Source organism: Notechis scutatus, chromosome 2 (assembly GCF_049901735.1).
Source record: "Notechis scutatus isolate UNSWTSFEM ecotype Mainland chromosome 2, rNotScu1.2, whole genome shotgun sequence".
Taxonomy (NCBI): domain Eukaryota; kingdom Metazoa; phylum Chordata; class Lepidosauria; order Squamata; family Elapidae; genus Notechis; species Notechis scutatus.
This window is the reverse complement of record NC_142010.1, coordinates 112,949,994-112,965,786: the sequence shown is the minus strand read 5'-3', so window position 1 is coordinate 112,965,786 and position 15,793 is coordinate 112,949,994. Positions and strand designations below refer to the sequence as shown.

Genomic DNA, 15,793 nt, shown 5'->3' with positions numbered 1-15,793 from the left:
GTATATGGATGGATGTATGTAGGTGTACACACATGCACACACATTCACATACACACAAGCAATCACACAAGTACTGAAAATGTGATTAAGCTGTGCCAAGGTGCTAAGGGCAGCCTAAACTTTATCTTTAAAAAATGTCTCTCCCATGATGTTACTCCCTAAGTGTCCCCCAGCTTCTTACTCTTTCTTGCAACAGTCTTATGTGATGGGACCTTAAGACCAATTCCTTCCTGCATGTCCATCACCTGATGGCTACAGCACATGTTAAATTTGTGTGCATTTGAATGACTTTCCAGAGTAATCAGGTAATGTGTTGAGCCATGCGAAGAATCAGACATGCTTAAAGGTAGGGAACAAGCCCATAATAATAAGGGGCATGCATAAGTGCACCATTGTGCCTCCTGTCCCTCTCCTATTGTCCCCATTTATTCGTACCTATTTTCTGTATTAACTCATGTTTATACTTATACCTATTATCTTGTAAGCGATTGACAAATCAAATCAAATAAATAAATAAATAAATAAATAATGTCATACCATCATGTTAGAGAAACTTCTTAAACTGCAATAATGAGAGAGGCTACAGCTCAATATATATTTTTCCCAAGCTGGTACCCTCCAAGACGACAACTTCCCCAGGTTCAGTCAACTGATTCACACCAGGCAAATAAATGAGAACAGAATGGAACAAACATTCACCTACTAAATATTTTGGGTAGTTATTTATTATATAAGACTGTCCTACTTAGTATAGGTGATTCTTGGTGGAGTGCATCCAGAAAAAATGTTAAAACAATAAAGCAAAAATAAATACAACGTAAATGTAACAGAACACAATCAAAATATAATTGGGGCTGTGAAACTCTCCCTCTCACAATAGAATGAGTTAATCTTCAACATTGCTCCAATGTACAGGGGAAAAAAGCCAGATCTTCAGAAGGGTGTATGACAACTCACCACAGCCAACTCACCACGATGGCCAACTCGCTGCAGGACAACTTGCCATGGCCAACTCATCCAGGACAACTTGCCGCGGGACAAGAGTTACATTAATATTGAAGAAATGGTGGAACAGAATCATTAAGGAAAGGCTTAATCATTAAAGGAAGGACAAAATGAAATGTTAATTACAAAAAACATTTTAATTATTTTAAATAATTAAATTGAAATGTTGAATTGTCCCATGATGAGTTGTCCCATAGTCAGCTGGCTGCGGCAAGTTGACATGATGCGTTGACCATGGCAAGTTGTCCTATTCCATTGTGTAAAGGAAACTCTCCTTCTCACAATAGAATGGGTCCATCTGCTATATTGCTCTAATGCACAGCAAAAAAAAAGAAAAAAAGTGAGATCTTCAGAAGTGTAATAAGGTTGGGCCACCTAAATTGGGTGCTTTTTAAAGGGCAGCCACAATAACAGAGAAGGGACATATCCTAAGTCCCATTAGATGCCACTGCTTCAAGAAAGAGGCCCAGAGAATGTCCATTGCCCACTCTGTGTGATCCCCTGGATGTATAGAGGTAACAAGATAGAGGTGATCCCACCCCCAGCCATTTTCCATGTAGAGTTTTTTTAGTATGTTGAATTACAGGAGTCCACAACTTCTCAACCAATACAGATTTCCAAGTGTGGCTATTTTATTTGGAAAGAGATAGTACATCTTCATTTTCTTTTCAAATAATACAATTTTTATTAAAACTTTAAACAAGAAAATAAAAACTAACACAAACTAATGTAAAGTAAGGAAGAAAAAAAAAAAGAAACCAAAGAAGAGGCAAAAAGTGGTGGTGGTAGGGAGTTGAAAAAAAATGGAAAAGAAAGGAAAAAATACAAAAAAAGTGGCTTCTGATATTTTTCCACAGCATTTATAAATACAGTACATCTTCCTTTTCACTATCACACATCCTGATTGCATAACTAAGGCCATACATCAGCAGTCCAGAAGTACATATTGTGCTTTTTGTGTGGAAGAAACACACATGTTTATTTGCTGCGTTAGAGGTAGGATCCGATAACTCTTACCTAATTCTGCAGGACATGGGGGGGTGGGGGAAAGAACCCTACAGCTGAACGTTTTAACAGCTATTCATATCCCTTTGATTTACCTTGAAACCCGCAGTGATAGATTAGAAAGTTGCTGGTAATGCCAGAGCAGGACCCAAGGGGCAGTGTGATGTAAGAGGGAAAGACTCAATGTTTATTCAAGTTTAGAAAATTAAAGGGACCGCACTGAAAGCTTGACTGCGGTGTCTCTCTCTCTCTCTCTCTCTCCCCCTCCCTCCCTCTCCCCGCAGTTTACCTCGGATGCTGTGCTATTAGTGCTGCAGATCGGTGGTATATGAACGGCGTTGGAAGGGTTACGATGCGTTCGGACTTTGCGGTGACTCTTTGAATCTTGACACGGGAGCTAACCTTGGTGCTGAAAGCGCTCCGGCCTCTGCGATCTTTTGAGCTCCTAGTTTCTTTAGCTCTTTGCGATTTTCTCTCCCGTCCCACCTGCTGTTTTTTTTGTTTTTTTTAAACCTTTGTTTCATGTTCACTTTTTCCTTTCCCGGATGAGGAGGGAAATGTAGCAGGCTAGAGCTGTGCTTGCTTGCTGCATTGAGGTTTGGCCTGGAGCCGTTTGCTTTTAGCACTGACGCAAGAAAATCCATCTCAAAAAAAGGAATGGAGACTTACTGGGGATATCAGAGTGGGGCTGGGTGTCCTTATGCCTACTCCGAGCTGGGTGCCAATGAGTTTGGTATCCAAAATACCAGTTACTATAATGAAGATATACTGCATAAGGTATGTACATCTGGGATTGGAGGTGGGGGTGGGAGAAAACATAGAGATGGAAGTGGGACAATATTTTAGAGCCTGCACGAAGCAACATAAACAAGGAAGTGGCACTTTTGAAAAGAGCGGATTGCTAAATGCTGAGAAGTCAGTTTAAAGGGATTTTTATTTATTATCCTGTGGATACTTTGCAAGTTGGTTGTGCGGGACAAATAAATACTTAGCTTCCTAGAATTTGCAGGTCTCCTTAAGTATAGCTTGTTTATTTTAAGAGAAGGAGAGAGGATGAGATCAGTGTTGCTAAAAGAAATTGTGTTAATTGCAATTGTACCTTTCCTTTTAACTTAAAAGGAAGTTAAGGAAGTTGAGACTAACTAACCCCATCAACTTGAACTCAGTGAACTCAGTCATGGTAGTTTAATTTAATTCTGTTGTTTTCATGCAAAAAATTCTAATACAAACCCGAATGTTCTTTTTTCCCTAAATTAGTACTGTTGAGCCTCTTCTTAGCAATCTTAGTCTGTTGCTGTTGAGCTGTAGATAGAAGCACAATATTATCTAAGAGAACTCTTAACTGTAAATATATGCGGTGTTTGCAAGCCCTAGATAGTGAGCATGAGTGCTGAATTTTGTGGGACATTTGTGCCAGGCTTTGGTTGTATTTATAGAATTCCACAAAGAACAGCTTTGCAAAAAAAAAAAAAACTTTCATTTTGTCAGCAAATCATGAAGAATAGTTCTGTTTGGGGTCTACTGTATTGTAAACACAACACAGCTGTTGAATAACCATTAGGCCTATGTTTATTTCCCAATTCTAATAAGGATAATTTGGGAAGCAGATACAAAGGAAGAGATTAAATGTAAAAGAAAATAGGATGTCAGGATGTCTTTGCAATAATGGAATCTAATGTGATTTTTTGGGAAACTTTCCAAGTAAGATATATTGTTCCATTCTGTAATTAAAGCCTTTTATGGAAAGCCATCATTAATCATATTATGGCAGTTTTAATTCTGTAGTATACATTTTTAAGCAGAAGAGCAGCCCAATGTGAGTTTTAAATGCAGAGTGGAAGTCTAGGTCAGTGATCCCCAACCTTTTTTATGGCGCGGCCCGGTACCAACATCAGCTGGGCGCCGCCATCTTGTTTTTATGAAAAAGTGCTTCCGGTGAGCTCACCAGAAGCACTTTTTCATCAAAACAAGATGGCGGCGCCAGCTCGTGAGCTTTTCCGGTAGAAATGGCTTTCTACCCGGAAAAGCTCACGAGAGCAGCGCCGCCATCTTGTTTAATGAAAAGTGCTTCCAGTGAGCTTTCTACCCGGAAAAGCTCACCGGAAGCACTTTTTCATCAAAACAAGATGGCGGCGCCCAGCAAGCCAGCGGCCCGGTAGGACTTGTTCCACGGACCGGTACCGGTATATTTTTTAAAACAATATCCTTATGCAATATAATGAACAGAATCTTCATGCAGATCTTGCCAAATCAATATGTATAGTTAGAGACTGAGAAAACTCAGGAACACCATGCTTGGGAACAGGTTATGGTATCATATTGTAATCCTCAAACAGTGTGTTCCAATCATTCTAAAAGTTCTGTCTTTAAAGTAAGGCTTTGTTCATGCTAACTGTGCATACTTGTTCATATGAGACCTACTGTGTCCCAAAGATGCTTTTTGAAGAGACAACTGAACTTTCTTTTGTTTTTCCTTGAAGGTGTTTCATTTCTCATCCAAAAAGCTTCTTCAATTCTGACTGAATGGTGGGGAATGGAAGGATTTATATTCCTCACAGAATCCTTCCATTCTCCACCATTCAGCCAGAAGCAAAGAAAGTTTCTTGGATGGGAAGCGAAATGTCTTCAAGAAAAAAAACAAAGAAAGTCCAGTTACCTCTTGAAAATGCACCTTTGGGACAACCACAACCTGGATGATGACTGAGAATCATCATAGATATCTACTTTGTACCAGTTACCACACGGACAACATGTGGATTCATAGGGATGAAATTTATCTATATGCAAAGAGAAGGTTGGGATAGATAATAAGAATCAGTCTCCCAATTAATTTGTAAGGTTCCCGGTTTGAAATGATGCCACTATAGCAGCCTTCTTCAAATTCATGTCCTTCACATGAAGTGATGACAACACTTGGATCAGAACTCCCATCATTTTCAGGCAATGTTGTTTCAAGATGATTGGAGTTTGAATTCATCACATCTAGATGCTCTTTTTAAAACCAAAAGTTTTGGTTCTTCATATTTCTAGATTTTCTCCAGATGGCCATTTTCTATATTACCTTTAGTTTTTATCTTGCTACCTGACAAAACTATCCCATTTTAGCAACAGCATTTAGACTTATATACCATTTCATAGTGCTTTACAGGCCGCCCTCTCTAAGTAGTTTACAAATGTCAGCATATTGCCACCAACAATCTGGATCTTCATTTTACCAACCTTGAAAGGATAGAAGGCTGAGTCAATCTTGAGCCGGTTAGGATCAAACTCCTGGAAGTGGGCAGAGTTTGCCTGCAATACTGCATTCTGACCACTGCGCCACTATGGCTCTTAATTTTGAAAGATTATACATTTAAAATAACAGCTACAATACTTAAAAACACTTCATTAGCAAGTATGCTTCTACAGACAGACAGTCCGAAGTTTATGAATAAACTATGCTACAGCATGCTGAAAGTTAACAACTGATGGGAAACCTCTCTGCAGCCACAGTGCCGCTGTTTACAACCTCTGAGAATTGTCATAATTGCAGAGTTAAGAAAATAAGTTGAGAGCTATGTTATTGGGACCCTAACTCAGAGGATCTCAATCTAGTTCTCAATCTATTATGCAAGGATCTATGAGAGTCTTTTGATTATCGTCAAGCAAAACAAATTTGAGTGAATGAATGTATGAATAAATGATATTTTGAACCAAAATCAATATAACATGGAAGTTGTGATAAATTACTTGTAATTTTTTTTAAAAAAATAATGAATACATACCAAGAATTTGATATTTTATACATTTGAAAGCAGTAAGATTAGGGAAAGTTTTTGTACTAATGTTCCAGTCTGACCTGCTTCTTGCTTTCAGAGCTTCTAGTGGCCATCTTGTGTCTCTACATCTCCTCAAGGGGCACATATTAGTTAAAGGAAGAGGAAATTCAGACTTTAAAAAACAAGATAGCGTGAGGAAGTAAAGCTGAGGTTGCTGTTTGCACTTTGTAAAAGCAATTGCAGCCAAGCAGAAACACTTTCCACCACCACTTCCTCATCTCTTTTCCCAAAGGGCTGTAAAAGTTTACAGCAGAGGCCTCCAACCTTGGCAACCTTAAGACTTGTGGACTTCAACTCCCAGAATTCCTCCTCCAGTCATGTTAGCTCAGGAATTCTGGGAGTTGAAGTCCACAAGTCTTAAACTTGCCAAGTTTGAAGACCCTTGCTGTAGGCTGATTTCACTGGGAATACTTTTCCATAAAACCTTAAGCCATGCACCAAACTCCTAATGCTACATGGCTTTATCTTTTGTTGATTTTAAGAGATGTCTTCCAAATTGGCAGAAAGCAAGATGCTTATGGATCACAGCCAGGTGTGCCTAAACTATATCTGTTGTTGTTGTCTTGCTATTGTTTATGCCTCCCACAGCTTAAAATAAAAAAACTGAAAATACAGAAGGGATATGAATGTTTTACAACTTAGTATATATCAACATTCCTGGCTATTAAGATGTAAGCATATTCTTCAGCCAATTAAGGTATACCAGAAAGGGAAGAAGCAGAGGCCCTCAAAAAGTGATAGACATATGAACACACAGTCCCTAATTAGTGGATCCTTCCCCTGATCTGGCAAACAAGATATTGAACAAGATTTTTTTTTAATTTCTAGAAGAATGTTTGTGGCTGGTAACCAACTCTTTCCTTGCTGGCAACAACAGGTGCCCCATTAGGCAGGACATGGGGGATATCCAATTGGGAGTGGATGAATTTTTGATAATTACACATTTTGGTCTTAACTGCCTTTCAAAATTTCCTTGTGTAAAACCTGAATCATCTTGGCTGGTAGAGAAGCTTTGGCTCCAGACCATAATTTCTCCACAGAGAATACTTGTCTGAAAGCTGACAACAATTAGGGAGACTTTTCATTATAAAGATTTAATCATAAGCATTACATTAGATGTTTGTGATCTGGCTGGATGAAATGCATAATTTCATAGATTTTGCCATCCATGTGAAAAACTTGGCAGGAGCTCACTTTTAAATATAAACATATAAATTCAGGTTGAAAATTAGGAAGAATTTCCTGATGATAAAAACTATCAGCCATTCAACAAGTTGCATCACAGTGTGGTCTGCTCCACTTACTAGAAGTTTTCCAACAGTGTTGGTTAACTCTCTTCTAAAAAGATTTAAAAAAAAGATCCAGTTTCTAAAAGAGTCAGTTTTGTCTACTAGTTAAGGTACTGCCTGATCTTGAGCCAGTTACTCTCTCTCAGCCCATCTCACAGAGTTTTGCTGTGGGAAAAATAGGAGAAGGAAGGAATACTTGGTATTGCTGCTATAAGTTATTTATAAAACATACTAAAGACAGGTTTTAAAAAAAACTTCTTTAAAAAAATATTTAACTGATCCTGCATTGAACAAGAAGTTGGCTTATTGACTTCTGAGGTTCTTCCAAACCTATGGTTTTATGATTAATTATTTTTAATCTGCCATTGTATGAGATAGATAGATGATAGATAGATAGATAGATAGATAGATAGATAGATAGATAGATAGATAGATAGATAGATAGATAGATAGAAATTGATAGATAGAAAAGACAGATAGATAGATAGATAGATAGATAGATAGATAGATAGATAGATAGATAGATAGATAGATAGATAGATAGTTCTCTCATCACCTCCATATAGTATCTTATAAGATGAGATTAATGGGAGAGGGAAAGTCATGCATCAGATAGCAATGTTGTTCATCCTTTGCCAGCATGGTTATTGCTCATATTGTTGGAAATGAAATTGTAGTCTAGCACATGTTAAAGGCAGCAGCTTGCGCAAGAGTCCAATAGAGCTTTATGGATAGTTTGGGGACGTACAACAATTTCTTGGTTTAACTTATCTCCCTCCCAGTAGCTATTGCAAGAGCAAAAAACCAGAGGCTGAAAGAGTTATGAGAAAGACCGTCTTCTACACTGAGAGACTGTTTATTAGAGTCTCTCCTGTCCAATTGTGATGCTTCACAGTTTTATGATTTCTTCCCCTGACAAACTTGTCCATCTCAAACCCTCATGTGCTTTTTGACATTTGGTGAGAAGTTTACAAAAGTAAAATTGCCCTAGCCTTTAAAAAAACTATTTTCAGTTTTTGGATTCTGCTCCTAATATTAATATATTGGTGATCTTTTCCCTGCTGTTATTATAGTTTTGGGTTGGACTTTACTGCTTTCCCCCTGAACACTTTAAGCTGAAGTCAGTCTCCAATCCATTAAATTTAATAAACATAGTAAATGAGAGAATTGCTAGGTACTGGTAATATCAATAAGTGAAGCTTTCTTACTGATCTGTTTTTCCCTCATCTCCACCACCCTTAATATTTTAAGAATAAAACAGGTAAAATTATTTAAATTTTCTTTCTGAGTTAGTATTGTATGATTTTATTTATCATTTTTAAAAAACTGTCCATCACCCTCACAGAAGGAAATTTGTAGAGTGCACAAAACCTTTGTGTTACTATCTTCACTTCTTTTTAAAGGAAAAATCATTGTTGGGCTGCAAGATCAAAAATTGATGGAGGCTACAGAAAATGGAAGGACTGTTCAGTGGAATTTAAGAAGTACAGCTGTTTTTGCCCTTTGTATTTCTGTAGCCTATATCTGATAGCCCTTACTATAATAATATTGAAACTGCACAGGAACAGTTTTTTCTTTATCCTGCAAGGTGATAATGACAGCAACAGAATCCTGCAAGACTCAATGACCTGATTTTTATGGCCTGTAAGGACAGGCCATAAAGTAGGGACATAAAATATCAATCACCAGGATATTGGTAGGAAATAACACTATGCTATATGTGGTCCACTTCCCTGCACATTGATAAGTTACAGTGGAAGAATGTATATCCCATTTCTTTGACCTTTCCCCCCCCAAAATATATACAGATTGAAGGTAATGAAGGGATACAGATTTGCATCTCTGACCGAGTGGCAATCTTTCATCCTCAGCTGCTGTGGACTTACACATCTCTAAACGCACCCATTTCTTTGAGTATTTCTTCACAGCTTTGCTAATATGCATTCCTCCATTTCTGATTCAGCTAGAAAAGAATTCCAGTGTAGTAATTTGCACTTTCCCTACTGCCAGACTTTATTATGCTTCAGCCACTAGGCCAGGGAGTGGTGTTATTCTAAAGCAGGGTGGGGAACGTTGGCCCTTTTATGACTTGTGGACTTCAAATCCCAGAATCCCATGCTGGTTCAGGAGTTCTGGGAATTGAAGTCCGCAAGTCATAAAGGAGCCATAGTTCCCCACCTCTGTCCTAAAGGTTTAGTGAGGGACATTTGCAGGTTGCAGTTGGTGAGATCCTCTGGTTCATTTTCTCTCCCACCTGATATCACTTTCAAGCAAATTGCCACCACTTTCTATCCCTAACATGTTGTGGGACAAGACTGGGAAGCTCCAAACATTTCTGATCCCTTTCATTAATCAACTCAATCAACTTGATCGATCTTCTGGGAGATCAATAGCCCTATGTAAAATAAAATAATAAACAACACTAAAAACATATCCTTTCAAACAAGACACTGCTGGCATATAAAGCTTCATCTCATTAGGTATGTTTGCTGCCTCAAATTATTTATAAAAAAATAATAAACAAACAAACAAAATCCACCACATAGGCTCCTAATCAATTGAATGTATACATTTTGGTGGAGAGGGGTGTTTAATAGGAATATAGGGTGACTGGATATAGTTCTACTCATGGAGGATTTGTCATTGTATGCAAAACCAAAAACTCTTGCAGTCCTTGTCTGAAAAACTATAGAGGGCGATACCCAATGACTTCAATGAACATTGGAATAGATCTCCAATAAACAAAACAAATTATTTCATTTGCGTTAGGATAGTGCAAGAAATAAATGTACCACTTTTTTTTAACCATTCGGTTTTAATCTCTGGATCAAATAAAATATTGCTGGAGCCCTTCAATTTAATAAAATGAAGCCATTTCATTGGAAAGGTGGAAAGCAATCCAGTGAAGTGAAACACATGTTATCATAGGTAGATCAATGATATGTGGGAATGATCTTGGGTATGGGGGGGAAAGCTACATCAGGAGAACAATTGGGGAAGAGGCAATTGGGTAGGAGAAGCAGAAGAGATGTGGGCATGTCAAACATCTTCAAAGGGACACTTCCAAGTTTCTTGGGATGTGAAGGGAATGGGGAAGAAATTTATTTTCATATTGGCAAGATTTAGAAACAATGTAACCTTACAATAAGGTAGAATTAGTTCATCTGGGTGTGCTTCTTGTCTATCCTATCTCACAAGGCTGACAATGAGCTTGCTTACTTTTGCATAAATCCTCAAATTTGGGTTGAGGCAGCCAGTCTTTTTGACCCAGTCAGGAAAAAGGAATAAGAAAGGTGTTTTGCCTTAAATTAGTGCTGCTTAAATATTTCACCCTGAAAATCAGCGAAAGGTTGTTAGTTGCCTTTGGCACAATGCACTACCTCTTTCCGTTCTTTGTTCATTGTACAGTTTTACTGCTCTGATCATATGAGGAGAGAGAGAGAGAGAGAGAGAGAGAGAGAAGAGAGAGAGAGAAAAGAGAGAGAGAGAGAGAGAGAAGGGAGGAGGGAGAGAGGGGGAGGGGAGGGCCCTGCTATATCACCATTTCCCTTAAAAGACCTGTGCCTGAAATCTGAGAATTAAATGGTAGGATGGGGCAAGCATTCTCACCAATAGCAAAATAAAAGACCCACAATGTGTAATTAGAGGTATTACAAAAGAAAAGGCCCTGATTGTAGATAAATTAGAACCAAACTAATGACTTAACTTTCAAGCAGAGCTAAGGATTGGCAATTACATAGATCTAACATTATTTCTAAATTAGTTCTAGAGCTTCTTATGGAAGAATAAGGAAAATCTATGATCAGATGTTAAACAAATTTGATCTAGGTATAATCCAATGAAACTGGGAAACTTAGTTAGCAGTACAAATCTAGCTTTGAGTTGGTTAGACAAGCTTAAAGAGAAATATGTGAAATATTTCCGTACTGCCATAATTCTAATTGATATAAGCACTATAATAGTTTATCTAGCATAGCAGAGAAAGAAGGAAATGTGGAGAAAAGTGGAGGAATAGTTGGCATAACTAGGAGGGCCCCCGGGGGGGCCCCCCCCCCCGGCGGGGGGGGGGGGGGGGGGGGGGGGGGGGGGGGGGGGGGGGGGGGGGGGGGGGGGGGGGGGGGGGGGGGGGGGGGGGGGGGGGGGGGGGGGGGGGGGGGGGGGGGGGGGGGGGGGGGGGGGGGGGGGGGGGGGGGGGCGGCGGGGCCCCACCACCCGGGGGGGGGGGGGGGGGGCGGGGGGGGGGGGGCGGGCCCTTGGGGGGGGGATGTTTGGGGGAAAAAAGTCATTTTTTCCGGCGAAAAACCGGTAAATACAATCAGACTTTAGGATTAGAAACCACCCACCCACCCCCACCAAAAAACTTGCAAAAATATAAAAGAACCATTGTAACAAAACATGGCCAGATCAGAGTTAATGAACAGTCCAGAATGGCTATTCTTTCTTTTCCCTACCCTATTAAAGTTATCCAATGTGAGAGCTAATTTTAGAATATTTCACTGAGAACATAAATCCAGATAAGGGATATTATCATTTTGAACAGGGAGATGAACAATATCAAGCTGCATTGTAACGTATTTTAGAGCAGTGAGCCTATGGGCCTATATTAAGTTCTGTTTGATTCTGGCAGTCAAGTGGACCTATTACAGAATCAGGAAGCTTTATGGTTCTGACTGGACAGAGCGACTCAGTTGCTTCTTTGCATTTTGTCCATTATTCTGGGTTAACAGTATTTCCTCGCAGAAATTTCACATATTTCTCTTTAAGCTTGTCTAACCAACATTGGATAACTAACCTTGGCTAAATGGAAAATGGGGAAAGGCCTCGATCACAATGCAAATTAGCCTTCCTATAGTTCCCCAAAGGAAAAGGGAAATGAGTGAATATCCTGCAAGGAAAGCGTAAACCATAAAGTCATATTGGAAAAGCTTGGTAGAATTAATAATGTATAGCAGTTTAATGCTAAAGGTCTTCCTTTTGTGGGAGAGTCGTCCTATATGAACTAATCAAACAACACAGAGTTATTCTGTGAGCGAAATGGGTGGTTTCTAAATTTTATATCTATATATAAGAATCAAAATATATAAGAATATATATATAAGAATATCTGATTCAAGATGTTCCTCAGAATTGCTCTATATATGGCCACATGCACTCTGGGTCACATTTTACTCTTTATATCTGGAACCCTGCCCAATTCTAATATAGCAATACAGGTCAGCTTCATAAATATTTGATTCTTAAATCCATTTATTGGCTTATTTTCAAGTTAAAACTGCACAAATTCTTGTATGCATTTCCCCCTTCTCTGTGTATTTTGGTGTGCAACTTTCTCCTATACATGCACTGTTAATTTCAGATTTTTAATGGAGGGTTGCATCCCAAGATTTAGTCCGCAGAGTAAGAGATTGGAACTGTTAGGTCTCTTCCAACTGTATAACTCTATGATTCAAACAATATTCATTTGGAAAGTTGTGATGAGTAAAGCTGTACATAGCATTCAAAAGACATGCTCTGCAAAGAGATGTTAATAAGAGTGGAAAGCTTGCCTAGGCTTGGAAGACTATTCTTGGTTGTCTGAATGTCTCTGTCTGTTTGCTCTTAAATGACCGTATCCAGTGTTCATTCAGAGACAGTAATCAGATGGGACACCACGAGAGTCCGGTACTCTTCTGAAAAAAGTAAAGGTAATTTTCCCCCTGCCCAGTCATGTCAGACTCTAGGAGGCAGTGCTTATCTTTGTTTTCTAGCTGAGGGGGCCAGTGTTGTCTAAAGATGCTTCCATGGTCATGTGGCCAGCATGACTATACATCGAAGCAAATGGAATTCTATCACCTTCCCACCAAAGTGGTAGCTGTTTATCTACTTGCAATTGCATGCTTTCGAACTGCTAGATTGGCAGGAGCTGGGGACTCACCCTATAAAGTGGTGCTTGGGCCTCAAATGGCCACCCTTCTAGTCAATAAGCCCAGTGTCTTAATCGCTAGATCACCCCATCCCTATTGTATATCTTCTAGACCTTTATTAATGGCTTAGAATATGAAAAACTGGAGGGAACACTTACTGCTAGCTGGGCAAACATTAGAGAAAGTGTCTTTGCTTTAAATGGAGCTTGAACAGACCATTTTCAGAGCTCTTACTGAATCTGAGAAAGACAGGCCATGAGCTTCTTCTAATATTTCCAGTAAGAGCAAGCAGCTGGACTGTTTCTGCTGCTGGTGGTCAGCCATAACAGCGTAACACAGTTGGACATCTCCCTAGACTTAAAGTGGACTTAAAGTGGATGGAAGCTGCTGGAGATCAACTTCCCATCTCTGTGGACACAGGGAAGCTTGAACCCTTAAAGCAGCTTGAATCGAATCATCCAGTAACAGTGACCAGGCATCAAACCAGAAATGACATCAACCTGCTCAGTTGTGTCCTACTTTATAGGCAAGTACTCTCCATGCAATCTTGAATAGCAACCTCTATTTGGCTTGCTGAGATGAATCTCTCCAGGGAAGACGTTCTGTCCTGAGATATTGGCTCTCTTTCCAGTTTAACACAACCTCTAGTTCTGCAGCTAGCCAGGGACAGGAGTTTAATTTTCAAAACAAAGAGAGGACAATTTCTGATTTGTATCAGAAGCTGGGAATGCAAATATGAGTCACTGACATGTTCAGGCTTCAGCTACAGCCCTGCTTTATTTTCCAGCTAGTCAACATACAGCATCTGGGAACAGGCAATCTTCATGATTGACATTTATTCAAGAAGCAGAAACTCATTGTGGGTCTTAGATGAGGCAACACCCAGAACAAGCTCAGTCAGTGAATCCTTTGCTTTTGCAATCACAGCAGAAGAAGGTGCAAAGAATACACTTAATATAATTACAGTAATGCTTGATATCTGTCCAGTCACCATTTCTGTTCTGTGGAACTGCAAGGGTTGCTAAACCCATAACAGATTAACAGAACTGAAAGGGACCCTGTAGGCCATCTAGTCCAACTCTCCCACCCAAGCAGGAGACCCTAAACCATTTCTGACAGATGGCAGTCCAATCTCTTCTTGAAAGCCTCCAGTGATGAAGCTCTCACAACTTCTGAAGGCAAGCTGTCCCATTGGTTGATTAGTCCCACTGTCAGAAAATTTCTCCTTATTTCCAGGTTGAATCTCTCCTTGATCAGTTTTCATCCATTATTCCTTGTCCGGCTTTGTTTTGGAAAATAAATTGATCCCCTCCTCTTTGTGACAGCCCCTCAAATATTGGGACATTGCTATCATGCCTCTCCTTGTCCTTGTCTTCACCAAACTAGCCATGCCCAGTGGGAGTCAAATTTTTTAACAACTGGTTCTGTGGGTGTGGCTTAGTTGGTGGGCATGGCTTGGTGGTCATGTGACTGGCTGGGCATGGCCAACTCAACATCACTCACATCGAGGCATGTATCTTCTCGCCTGGCCTCTCATGACTGTGGGGATGCTGCAACAGTCGTAAGTGTGAAAAATGGTCATAAGTCACTTTTTTCAGGGCCATTGTAACTTTGAATGGTCACTCCACACAAGCAAGCACCAGCAAAGGAGGGGAAAAAAACCTCCAGAGAAGTTCCAGAGACAGGAAGTCTAGTCCTGTCAAGAATGTAATAAGAGTTAATGGAGAGGCAGTTTCTGTAAGCAACACCAGAATGTTTCCTTCCTGCCTTCCTTACAGGATTAGGCCAGTAATTTCTTCTAACAACCGGTTCTCCAAACTGCTTAGAATGTTAACAACCGGTTCTAGCAAATAGGTGAGAACCTGTAGAATCCCACCCCTTGCCCAGTTCCTGTAACTGTTCTTCATGTTTTAGCCTCCAGTCCCTTAATCATCTTGGTTGTTCTTCTCTGCACTCTTTCTAGAGTCCCAACATCTTTTTTATAGTGTGGTGACCAAAACTGGATGCAGTACTCTAGGTGTGGCCTTACTAAGGCTTTATAGAGTGGCATTAGTGCCTCACCTGAACTTGATTGAATCCCTCTGTTAATGCAATTTAGGATTGCATTGGCTTTTATGGCTGCTGCCACACACCTTTGGCTCATATTTAATTGGTTGCCCACTAAGATTCCAAGAGCCCTCTCATGGTTACTGTTATTTAATTGCTTATTGTACCCTATGTCTATTATTAAGTATTGCACCTAATGATTCTTGACTCTTGATTAATGTATCTTTTCTTTTATGTACACTGAAAGCATTTGCACCAAGACAAATTCCTTGTGTGTCAATCACACTTAGCCAACAAAGAATTCTGTTCTGTTCTATTAAGCCTGGTTTCACCCAGTCTATATGTGTACTTTAGGTTTTTCTTGGCTAAGTGCAAGATATCAGTGTTCATACCAATATTAGCCTCGGTGAAAGCATGTGTCTGGGCCAAATTATTAGGTCTATTGGTGACTCAGGCAGAGGTTCTCAACTTTTCTGAAGGAAAACTCTTGCCCTAGGTGTCCCCAGTATTTTTGAAAATTAATGCTGTTGCTTGATGTTTAGGAAATAGAGGTAGTCCTCAACTTAAGACCACAACTGAGCCCAAAATCTCTGTTCTTACGTGAGACATTCGTTAAGTGAGTTCTGCCCCATTTTTACAACCTTTCTTGCCACAGTTGTTACGTGAATCACTGCAAGTGATAAATTAGTAACCTGGTTGTTAAATGAATCTGATTTCCCCATTGACT

General features: G+C 39.7%; 1 protein-coding gene across 2 annotated transcripts in view; it reads left to right on the top strand.

Annotated features, from left to right (window-relative positions):
- Window positions 1-2,510: 2,510 nt before the first annotated feature.
- Window positions 2,511-15,793, top strand: part of RAB37 (RAB37, member RAS oncogene family) — an 87,169-nt gene continuing 73,886 nt past the window's right edge. The window contains exon 1 of one of the 2 annotated variants that reach the window (XM_087955843.1): window positions 2,511-2,787. In XM_087955843.1, the coding sequence (XP_087811969.1) occupies window positions 2,668-2,787 (120 nt within the window). In that variant the 5' untranslated portion in view covers window positions 2,511-2,667. The remainder of the gene's footprint in view (window positions 2,788-15,793) is intronic. The other variant, XM_087955844.1, reaches the window with a different exon arrangement.